The sequence below is a fragment of the Zerene cesonia genome, chromosome 6 (assembly GCF_012273895.1).
Source record: "Zerene cesonia ecotype Mississippi chromosome 6, Zerene_cesonia_1.1, whole genome shotgun sequence".
In the NCBI taxonomy this organism is placed as follows: domain Eukaryota; kingdom Metazoa; phylum Arthropoda; class Insecta; order Lepidoptera; family Pieridae; genus Zerene; species Zerene cesonia.
Genome location: NC_052107.1, coordinates 2,150,208 through 2,164,987, shown reverse-complemented (window position 1 = coordinate 2,164,987; position 14,780 = coordinate 2,150,208). Strand labels below are relative to the sequence as shown.

At 33.0% G+C, this 14,780-nt stretch overlaps 1 protein-coding gene across 1 annotated transcript in view; it reads right to left on the bottom strand.

Moving 5' to 3' along the window:
* Nucleotides 1-9,275: 9,275 nt before the first annotated feature.
* LOC119840394 (A disintegrin and metalloproteinase with thrombospondin motifs 3-like) overlaps nucleotides 9,276-14,780 on the bottom strand; it is a 49,274-nt gene continuing 43,769 nt past the window's right edge. Inside the window, exons 15-17 of the mRNA XM_038366992.1 lie at nucleotides 12,357-12,461; nucleotides 11,743-11,875; nucleotides 9,276-11,273 (exon numbers count right to left, since the gene is read on the bottom strand). Coding sequence (XP_038222920.1) covers nucleotides 11,016-11,273; nucleotides 11,743-11,875; nucleotides 12,357-12,461 — 496 coding nt within the window. The 3' untranslated portion in view covers nucleotides 9,276-11,015. The remainder of the gene's footprint in view (nucleotides 11,274-11,742; nucleotides 11,876-12,356; nucleotides 12,462-14,780) is intronic.

Below are 14,780 nucleotides of genomic sequence, written 5' to 3'. Positions count from 1 at the left end.
ACGTGTTCTCCAATATACTTAGCTAGACATTTTATACAGGTAAGCTAGCTTATGGCTAGGGTCGTTTGAGCCGAAGCATACTCAAGAAATCGACTCCCACTAGTAAAAGTTTTCATTGGAATTCCCTATTCCTCTTTGATAGTGGCAGCTCGTTTGATATGAATTATCGATTTCACCATCGCTATCAATGTTTCATGAAGTTTAATTGGCTGTGAGTTCTAATTTACTGAGTGGATTCACTGCTGTGTTCATCAAAGGTTTTATCTTACAAGTTTGTAAATAATCGTATTCTATAAATAGATTGCGGTTAGCATTTCTCGTGATTATTTGAAGAGGAAAAATATAATAAAAACTTTTTTCTTTTTTAGCTTCTGACCAATTATTAAATTCTCTATTAACATGGCTTTTTATTAAATTAAAAAAGGCTCGGACGTCTTCGTTCTCTTGTTTTTGTAACATCCTTAAAATATATATTATATAATACTAGACGCTCTTCCCGGCTCCGCTCGGATATCAAGATTTAATCGGGTTAAAAAGTATCTTATCACCAAAGTCAGCTCATACTCTATCCATATGTATACCAAATTTAATCAAAATCTCTTAAGTAGTTTCAGCGTTATTGACGGACAAATCCTACGAACATGCTTTCACATTCACATTGCAATAATAGTGTGATAATAACATATGTAAATGTCGAAGTGTATTTATTTCTTTGTTTCACATCGCAACCGAGCCATTTTATGATATGATTTTTGTCCTGGAGATAATATCGAGGCTAGAGAATGATACAGGCTCTTTAGCGCAATAAAACATTTATTTTCATGGAAAAATCTTTCGTATAAGAGGGCGAAGCCGAGGTTGTAAAAGTTTGTAATGGAAACCACATTTTTCACCCATTTAAAGCCCGTTTTTAATTTTATAACACTAAAGTAATATCAAGCATACGAACATAATCTAAGCAGAAATTTTTTACCTTAATCCGAATTATGGTATTAAGCAATCACACATAGTTTCTGTGTAGTGATGGGTTTCACGTACTATCGGTAGTAAATATTCCTGTAAATACCTATCACAGCAGGACGGAGTCAATGCAAATATTTTCTCATAGTCATGTAAGGACAGAGCCGTTGCGAGGAACTATTTGCCATACGTTTCAGGTACATTTTCTTGGATTTATAAATCGGAACGCTATAAGACTGGAAATAAAAGGTATTATTTCTAAAGTGTAAATGTTTACGTTAAATTTGTTTTTTTATGTGGTAACTAGCTATGCCCGCGGCTTCGCACGCGTTAAATTCGGAGTAGTTTAACAGATGTTACTATAGATATAAACCTTGCTCTTGTATCACTCTATATATTAAAAAAACACATCAAAATCCGTTGGGTAGTTTTAAAGATTTAAACATACATAGGGACAGAGAAAGCGACTTTGTTTTATACTATGTAGTAATATAGATGTACAAGATATACAAACATATTTACAATGTTTGCTTATGTTAATAATAGAACATGTTTAATAGTTTGTCTGTCTGTTAATTTAATTGTTATCTGTTTAATTGATTTCGAAATGACTTTTGCTAATCAGACATTAATGAGTTTGGCTAGTTAGTTTTTGGAAAATAGAGGGATCTTTCCACAAACAACTTTTATACTGTCATTTGATTTTAAGTCGAAATCTGCAGATATTTAGATTACATTTTCTGTGTTAGCCTTATGATGATTTGAAGAACTTCTATTCAACATATTTTATAGTAATTTGAATGTAAATGTAATGTAATGTAATTTGTTTTTCGTTTACCGAAAAAAAACAAAATACGATTATTCAATAACATATACATGAATGCACCAAGTTGAAATAAAGCTCAATTTGTGGTCGCTGGTTACCTGTTGGTATTTCGAATAACCTTTATGAGAGATTAAATATCAGTATTCGCGGGTAGTTAAGTTTTTAATTAAAAATTACAAACAGAGGTTTCATCATTCAGGTTTATTGATTTTCCATTGTTTTCTCTTTTGGACGAAAAATGCATCCATATCCAATGACAATTGTATCTTCGAATATTTCATACAAAAAGATTCACTACTCATTGATGGATTACAATTCAGTTACTACAATTATTCTATGGCAATCATTCCTTTCTATCAAATGTTAGTGTCATTCACAAATTGATCCGCTATATATTTAAATTTGTTTGTAATGATCGCTTAAGTTGATTTGTATGTTTTTTGTGGTCTGGATAGTGGTTGTGGAAGCATAAATTTAAAATCGTGCAACATTAACAAATTTAATCAAAATTTGGGTTTCAGTTGAAAATTGTATATTTTATATAGATATGTCAAAATTTTACAATAGCTCATAACGACCATCCCGTTAGATTTTTAACATGTACACTTTAATTTTTAAAAATAATGTGTTAGATATTTATAGAAACATCTCATTTTGCAAACTACCCTTAACATAGACGCTAACAATCTATACCTACTTCCATTTGCAGCGTCCCCCGAGTCACTTTATCCAGGCTAACGCTTTGAAATTGCATTTTCCTTTGAATAATACATAACATAATGTACTACATATAACATAACGCTACACTGTTCTTTGAGGTATTTAAATTCTCGTGTATTCTTTATTTGCAAAGGATTTAAAGGTTAAACCACTTTTGCATTTCATCCTTTGAAATATTAATGTGATTTGCGTTTTTTTTTTTTCTTTTTATTTAAGCTTTTAGTCAACATTATGTTAACATTGTCTGAACTTTTACATTTATAAGTACGCTAGTCACAAACAAGACAAATTGGATCTCCATAAAAACCTTCTATCGATTTTGAAACAACAAAGGAAAACCACAATGCATTGTTATTTCTCCACAGATTTAGCAACCGACAAACCTCGGAATCAATGTTATATAACGTATGTATGATATCTTAAAGGTATTGAAATTTATTTGATAAACAAAGATATACTTAGTATTTTCTTGTGTTTGATTTTACGCGAGTATTATACGTAAAAGTTAAATCGCGTTTAAAATCCGTTAAAAAGTTTTTAATTTCTAAAAGATTTACTTACACCCATATGTCATAGTGCCACCAACGTATTTTTGATATGACAAAAAAATTTATTATAGATTTTGAATCGTCATTGTTGCATAGTAGTCTTTTGTTTTATTGCTATGTTTTTAAATTGTTACTGTTAAATATGTCGAAAGATAATAAAAGCCATAGATAATATATTTTCCAAAGGATCAAATATTATTTTAAAGGTTACACTGAAGCGACGGTGGCGTCACCTTTCATCTCACAGTTACTGGTGCTGGTGGTATTAATATGTGTTAAATAGTTTCTTTCAACAACTGACACTCAGGTACAATATAGATAATATCTGTTTTATGTACAACGTTTTTTATTTACAATACATTTTTTTTATAATTATCTATACTTCTGTGAGCTGAAAATATTATTTATTTTACCGTGCCGATCTTAGGGTATACTGGACTGATTAAAGAAAATCTGTTAAAAATCTGTAAAATTCTGTTTGGATAAGCATGTAATCGCTGAATGCCTAATTGTATACCACGGGCGAAGCCGGATTGGACAGCTAGTTAATAATAAAACAATCGGTGTTGTAAAATAAGTCTGCTCTGATTAGAGCCAAATGATTAATTGGAACCTTAATTATCACAGCTTAAATTTAATGAATAGATTATAATAGGCCGATAAATGATGGACCCAACTCGCAATAAATTCGGTCATTATCCGAAAATAACTATTTCGTTAATCCATACTAACATTAATTTCTATATCTATGTAATTGCTTTTCTTTCAGATAGCAACAGATTGATTTATAATAAATTTTTTACCGCGGTTTCACCCGCGTAAGTCCGTATCCCGTAGGAATATCGAGGTAAAAATTGCTTACATATTATTCCAGTTGTCCAACTATCTACGTACCAAATTTCATTGCAATCGGTTTAGTAGTTTTTGCGTGAGAGAGCAACAAACACACACACACATCCTTACAAACTTTCGCATTTACATTATTAGTAGAATAGGATATAAAAGGAGGCTAGAGAGTGTTAATCTATTTTTGACCGCGGTGAAATATTTTATTCCCCCAGGAATTTTTATTTTGGTTACGCGTGCGTAGCACTGAGCAAAAATCTAGTTTAGCTAGAGAAATAAATATTTATTGGACCACAAAATGATACAATAATTATTTCCGATAATATACAAACCATACTCTGTCGAAATCCAACATTGAAAGCCAATTAATAAAATCTGTTCACAAAGTAAAGGCTTGTCGCCCGTGTTCTATCATGTCCAGTTTAATCAAATAGAATGGTTGGAGAATGTTAATGTGTGTCGTGTGGAGCAGATCGCAGTGATTTAAATCTATTTTCTGTCCATCAGAAGGTCGTATAGAAGTCTCTAGAATTGTTCTCATCAGTTGCCATTGACGACATACTTTTTTTATCAGTTTTTTCTGCGTTAATTTGATTGTATTTATGTTAGTATTTTTACAATTATAAGCATTTGCTGATGTGTATTTTTTAATATGAGATCGAAAGGATTTGTATGAAATTAAATGAAATTATTGAATAGTTTGTCCTCTTCTAACACAAGTAACATCTAATCTGCCTATTTCGAGCCTGTGAGTTGTGGTATTTTAAATGCCTTTGAAGTACCATACAATGGCATTATTGTATTTCAGAGGTAAAGGCAGAATATAAAAGTAACTTTTTTTTTATCGAAATTATAGATTATATTTCTCATGCTTGATTTAAATTTATTTGTTTTGTATATTGACGCGATGGTTACATGATAAAACATGTTACGGTTTTTTATTTTAATGAAGTCTAAATCTACATAATCTGTCCATTTATTGACATATAGATTTTTGTTTCTCCTTTCTTTAAAAGAAATGTTACGTTCTCACAAAAACCTGTGATGTCACAAACATAGTGAAAAAAACACATCTGCACAATTTTTTTTTTCATAAAACCTAGACCAAGCTGAAAGCAATAGCTGAAACGTTGTAAACTTGTGTCGTACGACGAGATATGATAGTAACTCAACAGATAAGAGCACCGCTGTCAATTCCGACCGAGGTTATCCTATTGATTTAAGCTTCATTGAATATGTAATCTATAGATCCACAGCCGTTCTATTGTCTATGATTACAATGATTATTGATTGTCATGCAAAGAATAGCGAAGCAAACTTGACTTACGTTTGTTTTTTAAACCTCGGTTATAACTTATAAGTCGAACATTGTATTAAACAATTTAACATTTTTATATTATATTTTAGATTATAGTCTGGATTAGAAAATAGAATACTTTTTATCCAGAAAGCACGCGAGCAACGCCGCGGGTAGCGTATAATAAAACCTTGATCTTTAACAATATATTAAATAATTTTAAAATTTTAAACGCTGATTTTTGTAAGACGATGATGTCAAATTTAATATATACTTATTAAATAAATCTATATAGCCTATGTCACTCACATTATTTTTATTTGATAACTTTAAAAAATAAAATGTTTTCTCTTTATAATAAAAGTATAGACAGTCCCAAATAAAAAAAATAAGTCGTCCACATAAATAATCAAAGGGTCGTTCATACAAGTCCTTTGTGAATCACTAAACCACGGTCCCGCTTAAGTAAATAACTGTTTAATCGCTACAAAAATAAACCTCGTACTTTTTCCTTTTAATCCCGTCGCCTCAACACACGTTCACGGATCGCTTGTCAGATCCTACAAAAATGATTGGCAGCTATTTATACGATGGTGCAGGCATGACAGATTACTTTCTCACGTTACCTGACAGGATCTTGTTACGCTAATCAGCAAATATTTGAGAGTAGGTACCTTGGATGTACACGGTGTGAGATTGCCTTTAAAAATATTGATCGATGATTCATAGTGGAAACCTCGGTTGACCTAAAATGTCGAGTTTTACCTGCCAGGTCGCTCCGTGGAAAACCTTTGTGATACGACGGAGTAACTGCAAAAATTCGAAAATGTTTTCCCATCAAACATTTTACAATTAAAAATAGTAGAAACCAGCATATATTTCATATCATTTTATCGTATTTGGTGGAGTATAAAAGCTTCGCTAATAAATTATTATAATGAGCATACGTTAGTATTTAAAATATTTCTAGAACCTTCAAATTAATGTCATTATAGGTTAATATTATAATAAATACCGTGTAACCGCGCAACAATTTTGTTGTGAATTATTTAGTGAGTTTGAAACATGATATTGAACTAATGGCTCTGCGGTAGCAGATACATGAAAACTTGGTACAATTTCCATGTACCTACTACCCAAGTACACTATTTGCAATTAATTTCCATTTCGATCTATTTAATAATTATAGTTTAAAATTGAGATTTCAATATAGTGATTTGGAATGTCAACCGACTTCAAAAAGGAAGAGGTAGTCAATTCAACTGTATTTTTAAACTTTTTGTTACCTTATAACTTTTTACTGGGTGAACCGGATTCTAAAATTCTTTTTCTTTGAAAGTATACAATGTGGTCCCAATGAAATTTAGATCTGACAATTTGAAGGCGTTAACTTTATAGTTTAAAAATAATTACTTGGTACACAGTCACTTAATTTAATTTTAATTAGCGGTACCTATAATAAATTAATAGGTTATTTCGTGATATATTGCATATAACATATGAAATTACATGTAATTAAATTTTACACAGTGAATTTAACTGGATAAAAACTGCAGGGAATTTCATCAGATATTTCTAAAACATATTCCTCTCGAAATTTCTTTGCACGTACCTATAGACATTTCTAGAATCAAATAAAAACCAAAAATATACCGTAGAGGGTAGCAAATGGACACGGTACCTAAAGGAGTGCTAATTTCACATTATTTATGCAAATCTTAATTGCCTCATCAACGCAATTTGCGTATTTGAATATTAGACTGCCTATTATTAAACGTAGGTTTCTGTATTATTTACTGGGATATAAAATGACTAGCTGCGCCGAAGGAATATCGGGATATAAAGTTGCCTATATGTTATTCCAGTTGTCCAGCTATCTACGTACCAAATTTAATTGCAACCGGTTCAGTTGTTTTTGCGTGAAAGAGCAACAAACACATACATCCTTACAAACTTTCGCATGTATAATATAAGTAGGATTTCAAGTATATGTTTATATTTACTCCATGTGTAATGAGTTTGTCCGTTATTTCTCAAGATAAATTTTATGGTATTGTTATGAAACACAGTTTCCTCTTGTTACATATTCGAGTTTATTGACATTGGGCGTAGTAAGGGAACGTGTTTTGATAATTCAATATAAAAAAATCCTAATACCACATCCCAATGTTTATGCGGTAAATAAAACCGAAAGACGTTACTTGATTCGATATATTTATATAATAAGAAACAAAGAAAAGAGTGCTTTCCAACAAATTATATGTTAGACGAGGGGCCGAGATTGACAGAGTATTGTTTGTCTAAATAAAATCATACAAATTTCAAGGCGCGCTATATTTTATCAATATATTTTGTTTGATGATTGAAATGATTGAAAATTAACTTTAAACGACATTGGAAAGAATCAAATTTGCACTATTAAACTTTTTATCTCGATATTCCCACGGGATACAGACTTACGTGGGTGAAACCGCGGGGCGCAGCTAGTATATAATATGCTACTGATTAAGTAGATTTTATAATGTATTTATTAACCCGAGTTATATTTTATTTCCACTGAATTTCTTTATAAACGTAATATGTGTAGGTATATTACAATCTCTGTTTTCAATTTATGGTTTATGGTTAAAAACCTTAAATTATAATTAAATGAAATATCCGGGAGGAGCCGAGGCACGAGATTAGTATAAAAATATGCATCGTTTGTGTTCTACGGTTGATATAGTCAAACTGATAAAAAAATAGAAATAGCTGGCTAACATTTAACATAAGCGGCAAATGATCACGTATAAAAAATATGGACAGAGATAAAACTTCGATATCATCGAAACCTTAACATAACAAAATATTTTACAAGTTCTACACATAAAGAAAGGATTGGTCTTTTTTCATTTTGTGCAGCACTTTCCTTTGAACACATCTCGTTCAGTTTCTTTCCGTTTGCTCTTTGTTCGCAGCTGCTGTCATAATGTAGGTAGCCAGTTTCAGTATCGCTATATACTTGATTTACTGGAATCTGCTCTTAGCTTGCCATTTTATTTTCTACCTAAACACAAGGACGTAAGGTTCGAATGTATACTAGCATACAGTTTTGCCACTGTGGCTATAAAATCAATGGGAACCTGTAATCGATTATTATACATTGTTGAACTTCGGTTTATGTAGTATATATGTATATGGTTATATTTTGTACTGATTACGGTGTTCGTAAGCTGTCATTGTTAATTGTTTTCAATGAAGAACTTTGTTTATATAACTGTGGTTGATTTATATACATATAAGAGATTATGCAACAGTGATTACTACGAGAGTCTCATATCCCTTTCTTCACCCGTTTCAGTCCATTTCTGTATTGCATCGCAATTTTATCTCTTACCACCTTCAAAGCGGGCAACGCAGGTGATTGCTTACCATGTGGCGAATTACGAGCTACATTAAAATAAAATATCAACCCAAAACTTTCAAAGAGGTTAAACAATTTACTAACATATTATTCAGGTAAACATGCTTTATGAGAGTGGGGCAAATTCTTGGGAAATTTCTTGTAATCAAAAATATTGTAACAACTACTCAGCTTACGCTGTTGTGGAAAAAGTGTTTGGTATGAATAATGTACATCTATGAAATTTTAATCCGGTGTGTTCCTTTGTTGTCTAGTTAGGTAGGTTGAAATCTAAACTATATACTAGTACTATTAGAAACGAGTAAAATTTGTAAGGTGAAACTCACAAGTTTGTGAGGCTGTAGTGGGTAATCTCTTAATCTATTGAACAAATCTTTAAAGTTCATTCACAAATAGAGCCATTTTATTTATGTGTGTAATAAGGCTATATTTTGTTTCGTTTTTCTCTCGGATCAACCCGCCGGGACTAGCAGCGATTATTTAAATATGATACAGTACGTAATCAACAAATATTATACTTATGTATTAACACTCAAAATTTTAGATTTGTAAGTAATGTTATATAATTATATTATACATCATTTATAGGTTCCAAGGTTTTAAGGTAAAAAATGCATAAAGGTTGCATTTATTATGAAGGCAATAATTTATTTGGTGACAATAAAACAATCTTTAGATTAGCACATTTATTTTATAAAGTGGAAGTGTACACAGAATTATGGCACTTCGTTCCCGAATACATTGATAATGCAAATTAAATCTACTTATAAATAACCTACATTAAATAGAAAAGCAATACTGTTTGTATAGAGAGATTCTTTAAGATGCGTCGTTTGATCCGTTTTGATGATTGTTTAAAGATTTTTTCTGTATACTTTTTGCGTTGAGTTTCTACAAGTTTTGTTAGAAAATTTAAGAATACATTCCAGTCTTTATGATTATGTATTATTACATGTATATTTCTTAATATTCCGTGATTTACAAATTCGTTTTTTTTTCGATTTTAAATACAAGATTTTCTCAGTAGGTATAGGGTACATAAAAACGTTAATTAAAGTACAATAATTAAGTGTAGTTGGCAAATGGCAGCTTTAAAGAGTATTTAACTGTGTAGGGTGCATTAGGATAATTGCGAAAGCTCGAGTTCTTTTTCCGATTGTCACGGGGACTTCCTCATTTTAGAGAATATAATATAATATTATATAAATACAATAAGAATGTAGCAAGCTGATACTAGTTTATAAACTATTGTTTGCTATTGAACTAATGCATCATAAACAAATTAAAAATATTTCTTACATTATTATTGATTTATAATTATTCTTCGGCATGGTTGCGTACTTTACAATAAAAATTCTAATTAGATATACCTACAAAACTTATAATCGTTGTCTATTATAAAATATAGGTATACTAGTGGACTCCACATGAAAAGTTGTTTAATATTGTGAAGGCTTCATAAATTTGATCATTAGAGAAATTCAGTCGGTTCATAATCTCATTTAATTTATATATTGGAGGGAAATTTCAATCGGTTATTAGAACATGCTGCAAATTACTTTGGTATACATTAATTGTTCATATCAATACGTGAATTTGTCACATAACAGGTATCTTGTATTTATTATTAAATGTACAAATTAGCGAGGACATTAAATACGAATCAATTCATCTAAACATATATCATTTTGTATCGACGCTGAATGAACTTGCTGATAATTCAGAATATACTATTGCTAATTTCCTTTGTATTTTGTTGCAAACGATTTTCGACCTTTTTGATTCTATTTGTATTTTTCATAATTTAATTTTCCTTTGTCCCACACGCATTACAACACTTTCTGAAGGGTACTGGTACAGAAGAGTTCCACGTGACTTGTTTTCGTGTAAACAGGTCACAGTACCACAGAATCGTAAGGTGGTTGTTGGACAGGGACGCACGACGGTGTGAGCTCTAGTTGGGTTATGATAACCTAGTACTTTGTACGTTTGGCTAAGTTAAGTTTATTTTGTATTGATTTGCAAATCTAGAATTACTTGATGATAAATAAGTTTATCTTCCTACCATTTCGTTTTGATTGGATATTTTTTATAATTTTTTTTTTAATTTGTAACTCCGGTCCACAGCTGCTCTACGCATTACAGGAGTGCTTTGAAAAGGCACGGTGCAATTCCTTACAAGCTGTTCTGTAGTTAACCGCTTGCAATACTGCGCTCCGTCCGTTGTTGGGCAGACGCAGGCAGTTATGATGTCCTAGTACTTTTTAAATGGAACTAACGGTAAGTCTGTTTGGCTATTTATTTATTGCAAATAACTAATACTAGGTGTGATCCTATAATTATTATAAATAAATGATAATTTACGCTGTTTTGATCGCATTTATATTTTTATTAATCGTAATTATTTATCAATTTCTAATGATCCCGGTCGAGTGTCTTGCACGCGTTGCAGCAATACTTCCGGAAGGGCGGCACGGCGCAGTTCCTCGCGAGCTGGTCGCGCGTGAACAGCTCGCAGTAGCGCGTGTCGTCGGCGGGCGGGCAGGCGCGCGCGGCGCAGCGGCGCACGCGGCAGCGGCGGCGGCGCTCGCGCGGCTTGGGCCCGCACAGCGGCGCCGCCGCGGGGCACACCAGCGGCCGGTACGACACGCCGCGCCCGCAGCTCGCCGAGCACTGGGGGCGTGCGGCGTGTCAACTATGCTTTATTTTGCATCGTGTGTTGTGTATACTATCCTTTACTTTGTATTATGTGTTGTGTTGCGACAACTATTCTGTATTGAGAATATGGCATAAAGAGTTGAGGAGTGATGCCTGGAGGCCTAAAGTTTAAAGGTTTTTCAGTTAGCTAGTTTTGGCAATTTTTACTGGAAATTTAAGTTGTGAGAACAATGAAGTCATTTTGTGCATTGGATGCCGCATTTATATATTGTGTGAGTAGCGGGACGACGGAAAAATATGCATATACGTTATTTATAGTATATTCTTTTGCTTCATTTTCTGCCAGTATTATACATTTAAAATTATTCTAAACGAATATAATGTCAAATAGAGCGCTACACTACTCCTATAGAACCAGAAAAGTGTATCATTTTAATATATGTTTTTCCAATAAAGAGTGTATTGTGTAAGGGATAAAGCAGACCTGCGTCCAGGGCAGCTCCTGCCAGTAGACGGGGCAGGCCAGGCGGTTGCAGGGCTGCGCGCGCGGCGGCGCGGCGCCCGGGCACAGCGCCGGCGACACGCTGCGCGCGATCAGCTCGCGCCGCGACGATATGCTTACAGTTTCAATTATATATTTATTTACAGTGAAATTTTATTTTTTAAATTTATTTATTCAATAAGACTGCTTAAAGAAAGACTTTTAAATCGTCACAACGTATTGTTTATAATTTTGTTATGTCACCTGTACCACAGATTACTAAATAGTTATTACGTAACGTAATTGTCTGTTTGTAATTTAAAGGTGTCTCTCCATTGGTGTCGAAACGCTATCAATGGGTAACAGTGACATATATGTGGGGATGGACAATTAAATAAGTTGAGCACAAAAACAAATTTTATTAAAATAAAAGTTGGTCAAATATAGGTAATTATAATATTGCATTTGTTGGTACGCTACTTCACAATAACTACACTTTTCTCCACTTTTTACAAATCCCCAAATATGGTATAATGCAATTAGGGTATATTACATATTATACCGTAATCGTATTTATTCCTGTACAACTGAAAACTGATTTATTTTATGAAACATACCTAACGTTCGCAGGAACGCAGAAAAGCTGTCTCTCTTGCATGCCGTCGTCTCCGCACGTGGCGCTGCAACCCTCCCACTCCCCTGCCTCCCATTTGAACGAACAACTATAAGTGAAATGCGTGAGTGTTAAATGTATGAAAAAAATTGAATTGAACAGTGTTCTTTATGTACCTAAAATTTCTACTTTCGTAATAAGTATCAAGTCTTTTACTAATAAAAACAATATGTGATAACAATATTCAGAATTATGTACGATTTGATAATATACGATATATTTCTAAAACAACACAAGCATGACCACAAAAATAAATATTTTTGGGAAAAAAAAAATCACTACCGCCCGGAGGAGAGGGTCGTCGTCTCCCCCCTCCCTCCAGATTTTAAAATGGGACCAAAAGGCAACTATTTCCTATCAAATCAAAAAGAAATCGTGTCAATCGTTGAAAACCAATACAGCAATTGCAGAACAAAACCAAAAAAAAAATCACAGTCGAATTTAGAACGCCCTTAATTTTTGCGAACGTCGAATAAAACTGCGAATTGATACTAACAAAATGCACTTTACTAATCAATATATCCTTTCCACCACACATAATGCATATACATTCGATATTGCAGTCTCCCATCCGAACTAATCTACCACGTGACATACTCAAATTGCATTCTACGTAATATCATCAGAGTAACTCGATCGGAATGTCACGTCACATAACTGATCCTATATAGGCTTGACCGTTGACAGCTAATGAACTTAGGTACGTGATTTCATGTCTCGTCTGAGGATATTGAAGGTAAAATATTTACGCGATTCCCAAATTGTATATTTTGTCGTTGAGCGATTCGATGTCGTTTGGATAGCGGTTGCTTGGAGACTCAATTAGGATCGTCAATATTAAATAGTGATGAATATTATTGAGACAATTTGCTCGATGTTTTTCGTTACTAGATATTTTATTAATGTTTAAAGTTATAAGTGAATTAAGTAATAAATTGTTCTTTCACCATCATTAGATATTTATTAGGGCTATATCGTTATTGATTAATTAATTATATTCGTAAATGCAATTTTATGAGATTCGTTTCAGATATCCGTAATATACACGAATCGATTATTTCGGATAATTATCTAACAACACATCTCAATAATAATGATCGAACCCGCGTCCCGAGGTACGTACTGATTGTCACTATAAACTGGCCAACCAGCCCATAAGAAAGTCAAACATGTAATTTAAAACTGATTCGATATTTCTGTGGTAACCTTCGAACGACAGCATTTTCATTCCCGCTAACACGTGTCAGAATTCAACCGTCCGTAGAAAAGCGGAAATAAAATCTTGTAAAAAGTAAAAATGGCATTTATTCGTTAAGTTGAAAATATAGATGTACTAGCTTTCCGCGCGCGGCTTCGCTCGTTAGTCAAAAGATAATCCCATGGGAATGAGATGTTCCATCGCGGTATATATTACCCTATGTCACTCATCAGCCTTCTAGCTGTCTACAGATATTAAAAACACGTGTAGATGATCCGCTGCGATGTGAGAGACAAAAAAGTAATAAAAGAAACAAACAAACGCTTTCTCTATTTTTGTATTAGTAAAATTTGACTTATTGCTAGATGTTCCAACAAATAAAAATAATGTATATTGTATGTTATCATTCCAGTCGCTGCTCGCTGCGGTCCCTCTTAAAATAATTTTCATTTATTTATCACATATCTGCAGACGGAGACAAATCTCAAACACCATAAGTCATTAAAAATATCTTCATCCATTCTTGGTTTTTAAGTGTCGTAACTATTACGACTTTCTAATATACATGCATACATATTCTTTACAATATGTTTGTATTGATAAATACGTATTTTTAAATAATTCTTCAATAGTAGCTTCTATTGAAGCACCTCGGTGGTTTCAAAAATATAATATAATGTACTTTAACTGAATCTTTCCCCTATTCACACAAGGGTATAAAACACAACGCGTTCTGAACGCCCGCAGAAATCGTCCATTATTTATTTAGGTCCTTTGAGTTGGATCTGAAGCACTCGACCGTAATACATCCTGTGTTTACTGTTAAATAGGTAAGGCTTAGTGACTTATTTGATATTTAATGATTGTTCCATATAAACTGAAAGGGGATTTAATAACAATTAAGGTGATTTGGGAATATCATGTATTAATAATAATAATAAACCGCACCTCACCCACAAAGGACAGGACAGGACATTTTCACGTGTTTAATTTTTATGTCATAGCGGGGAACTGAGGCTGGTGGTTCGCCTGATGGTAAGTGATCACCACCGCCCATGAACATTCAAAGTTAGCGCCTCAGCGAATGCGCTACCCGCTTTTAAGGAGTAAGGGATAAGTAAGGGATTGATGACTGGAAACAAGGAATGGACTCGGAAGGGTAGGAAATGG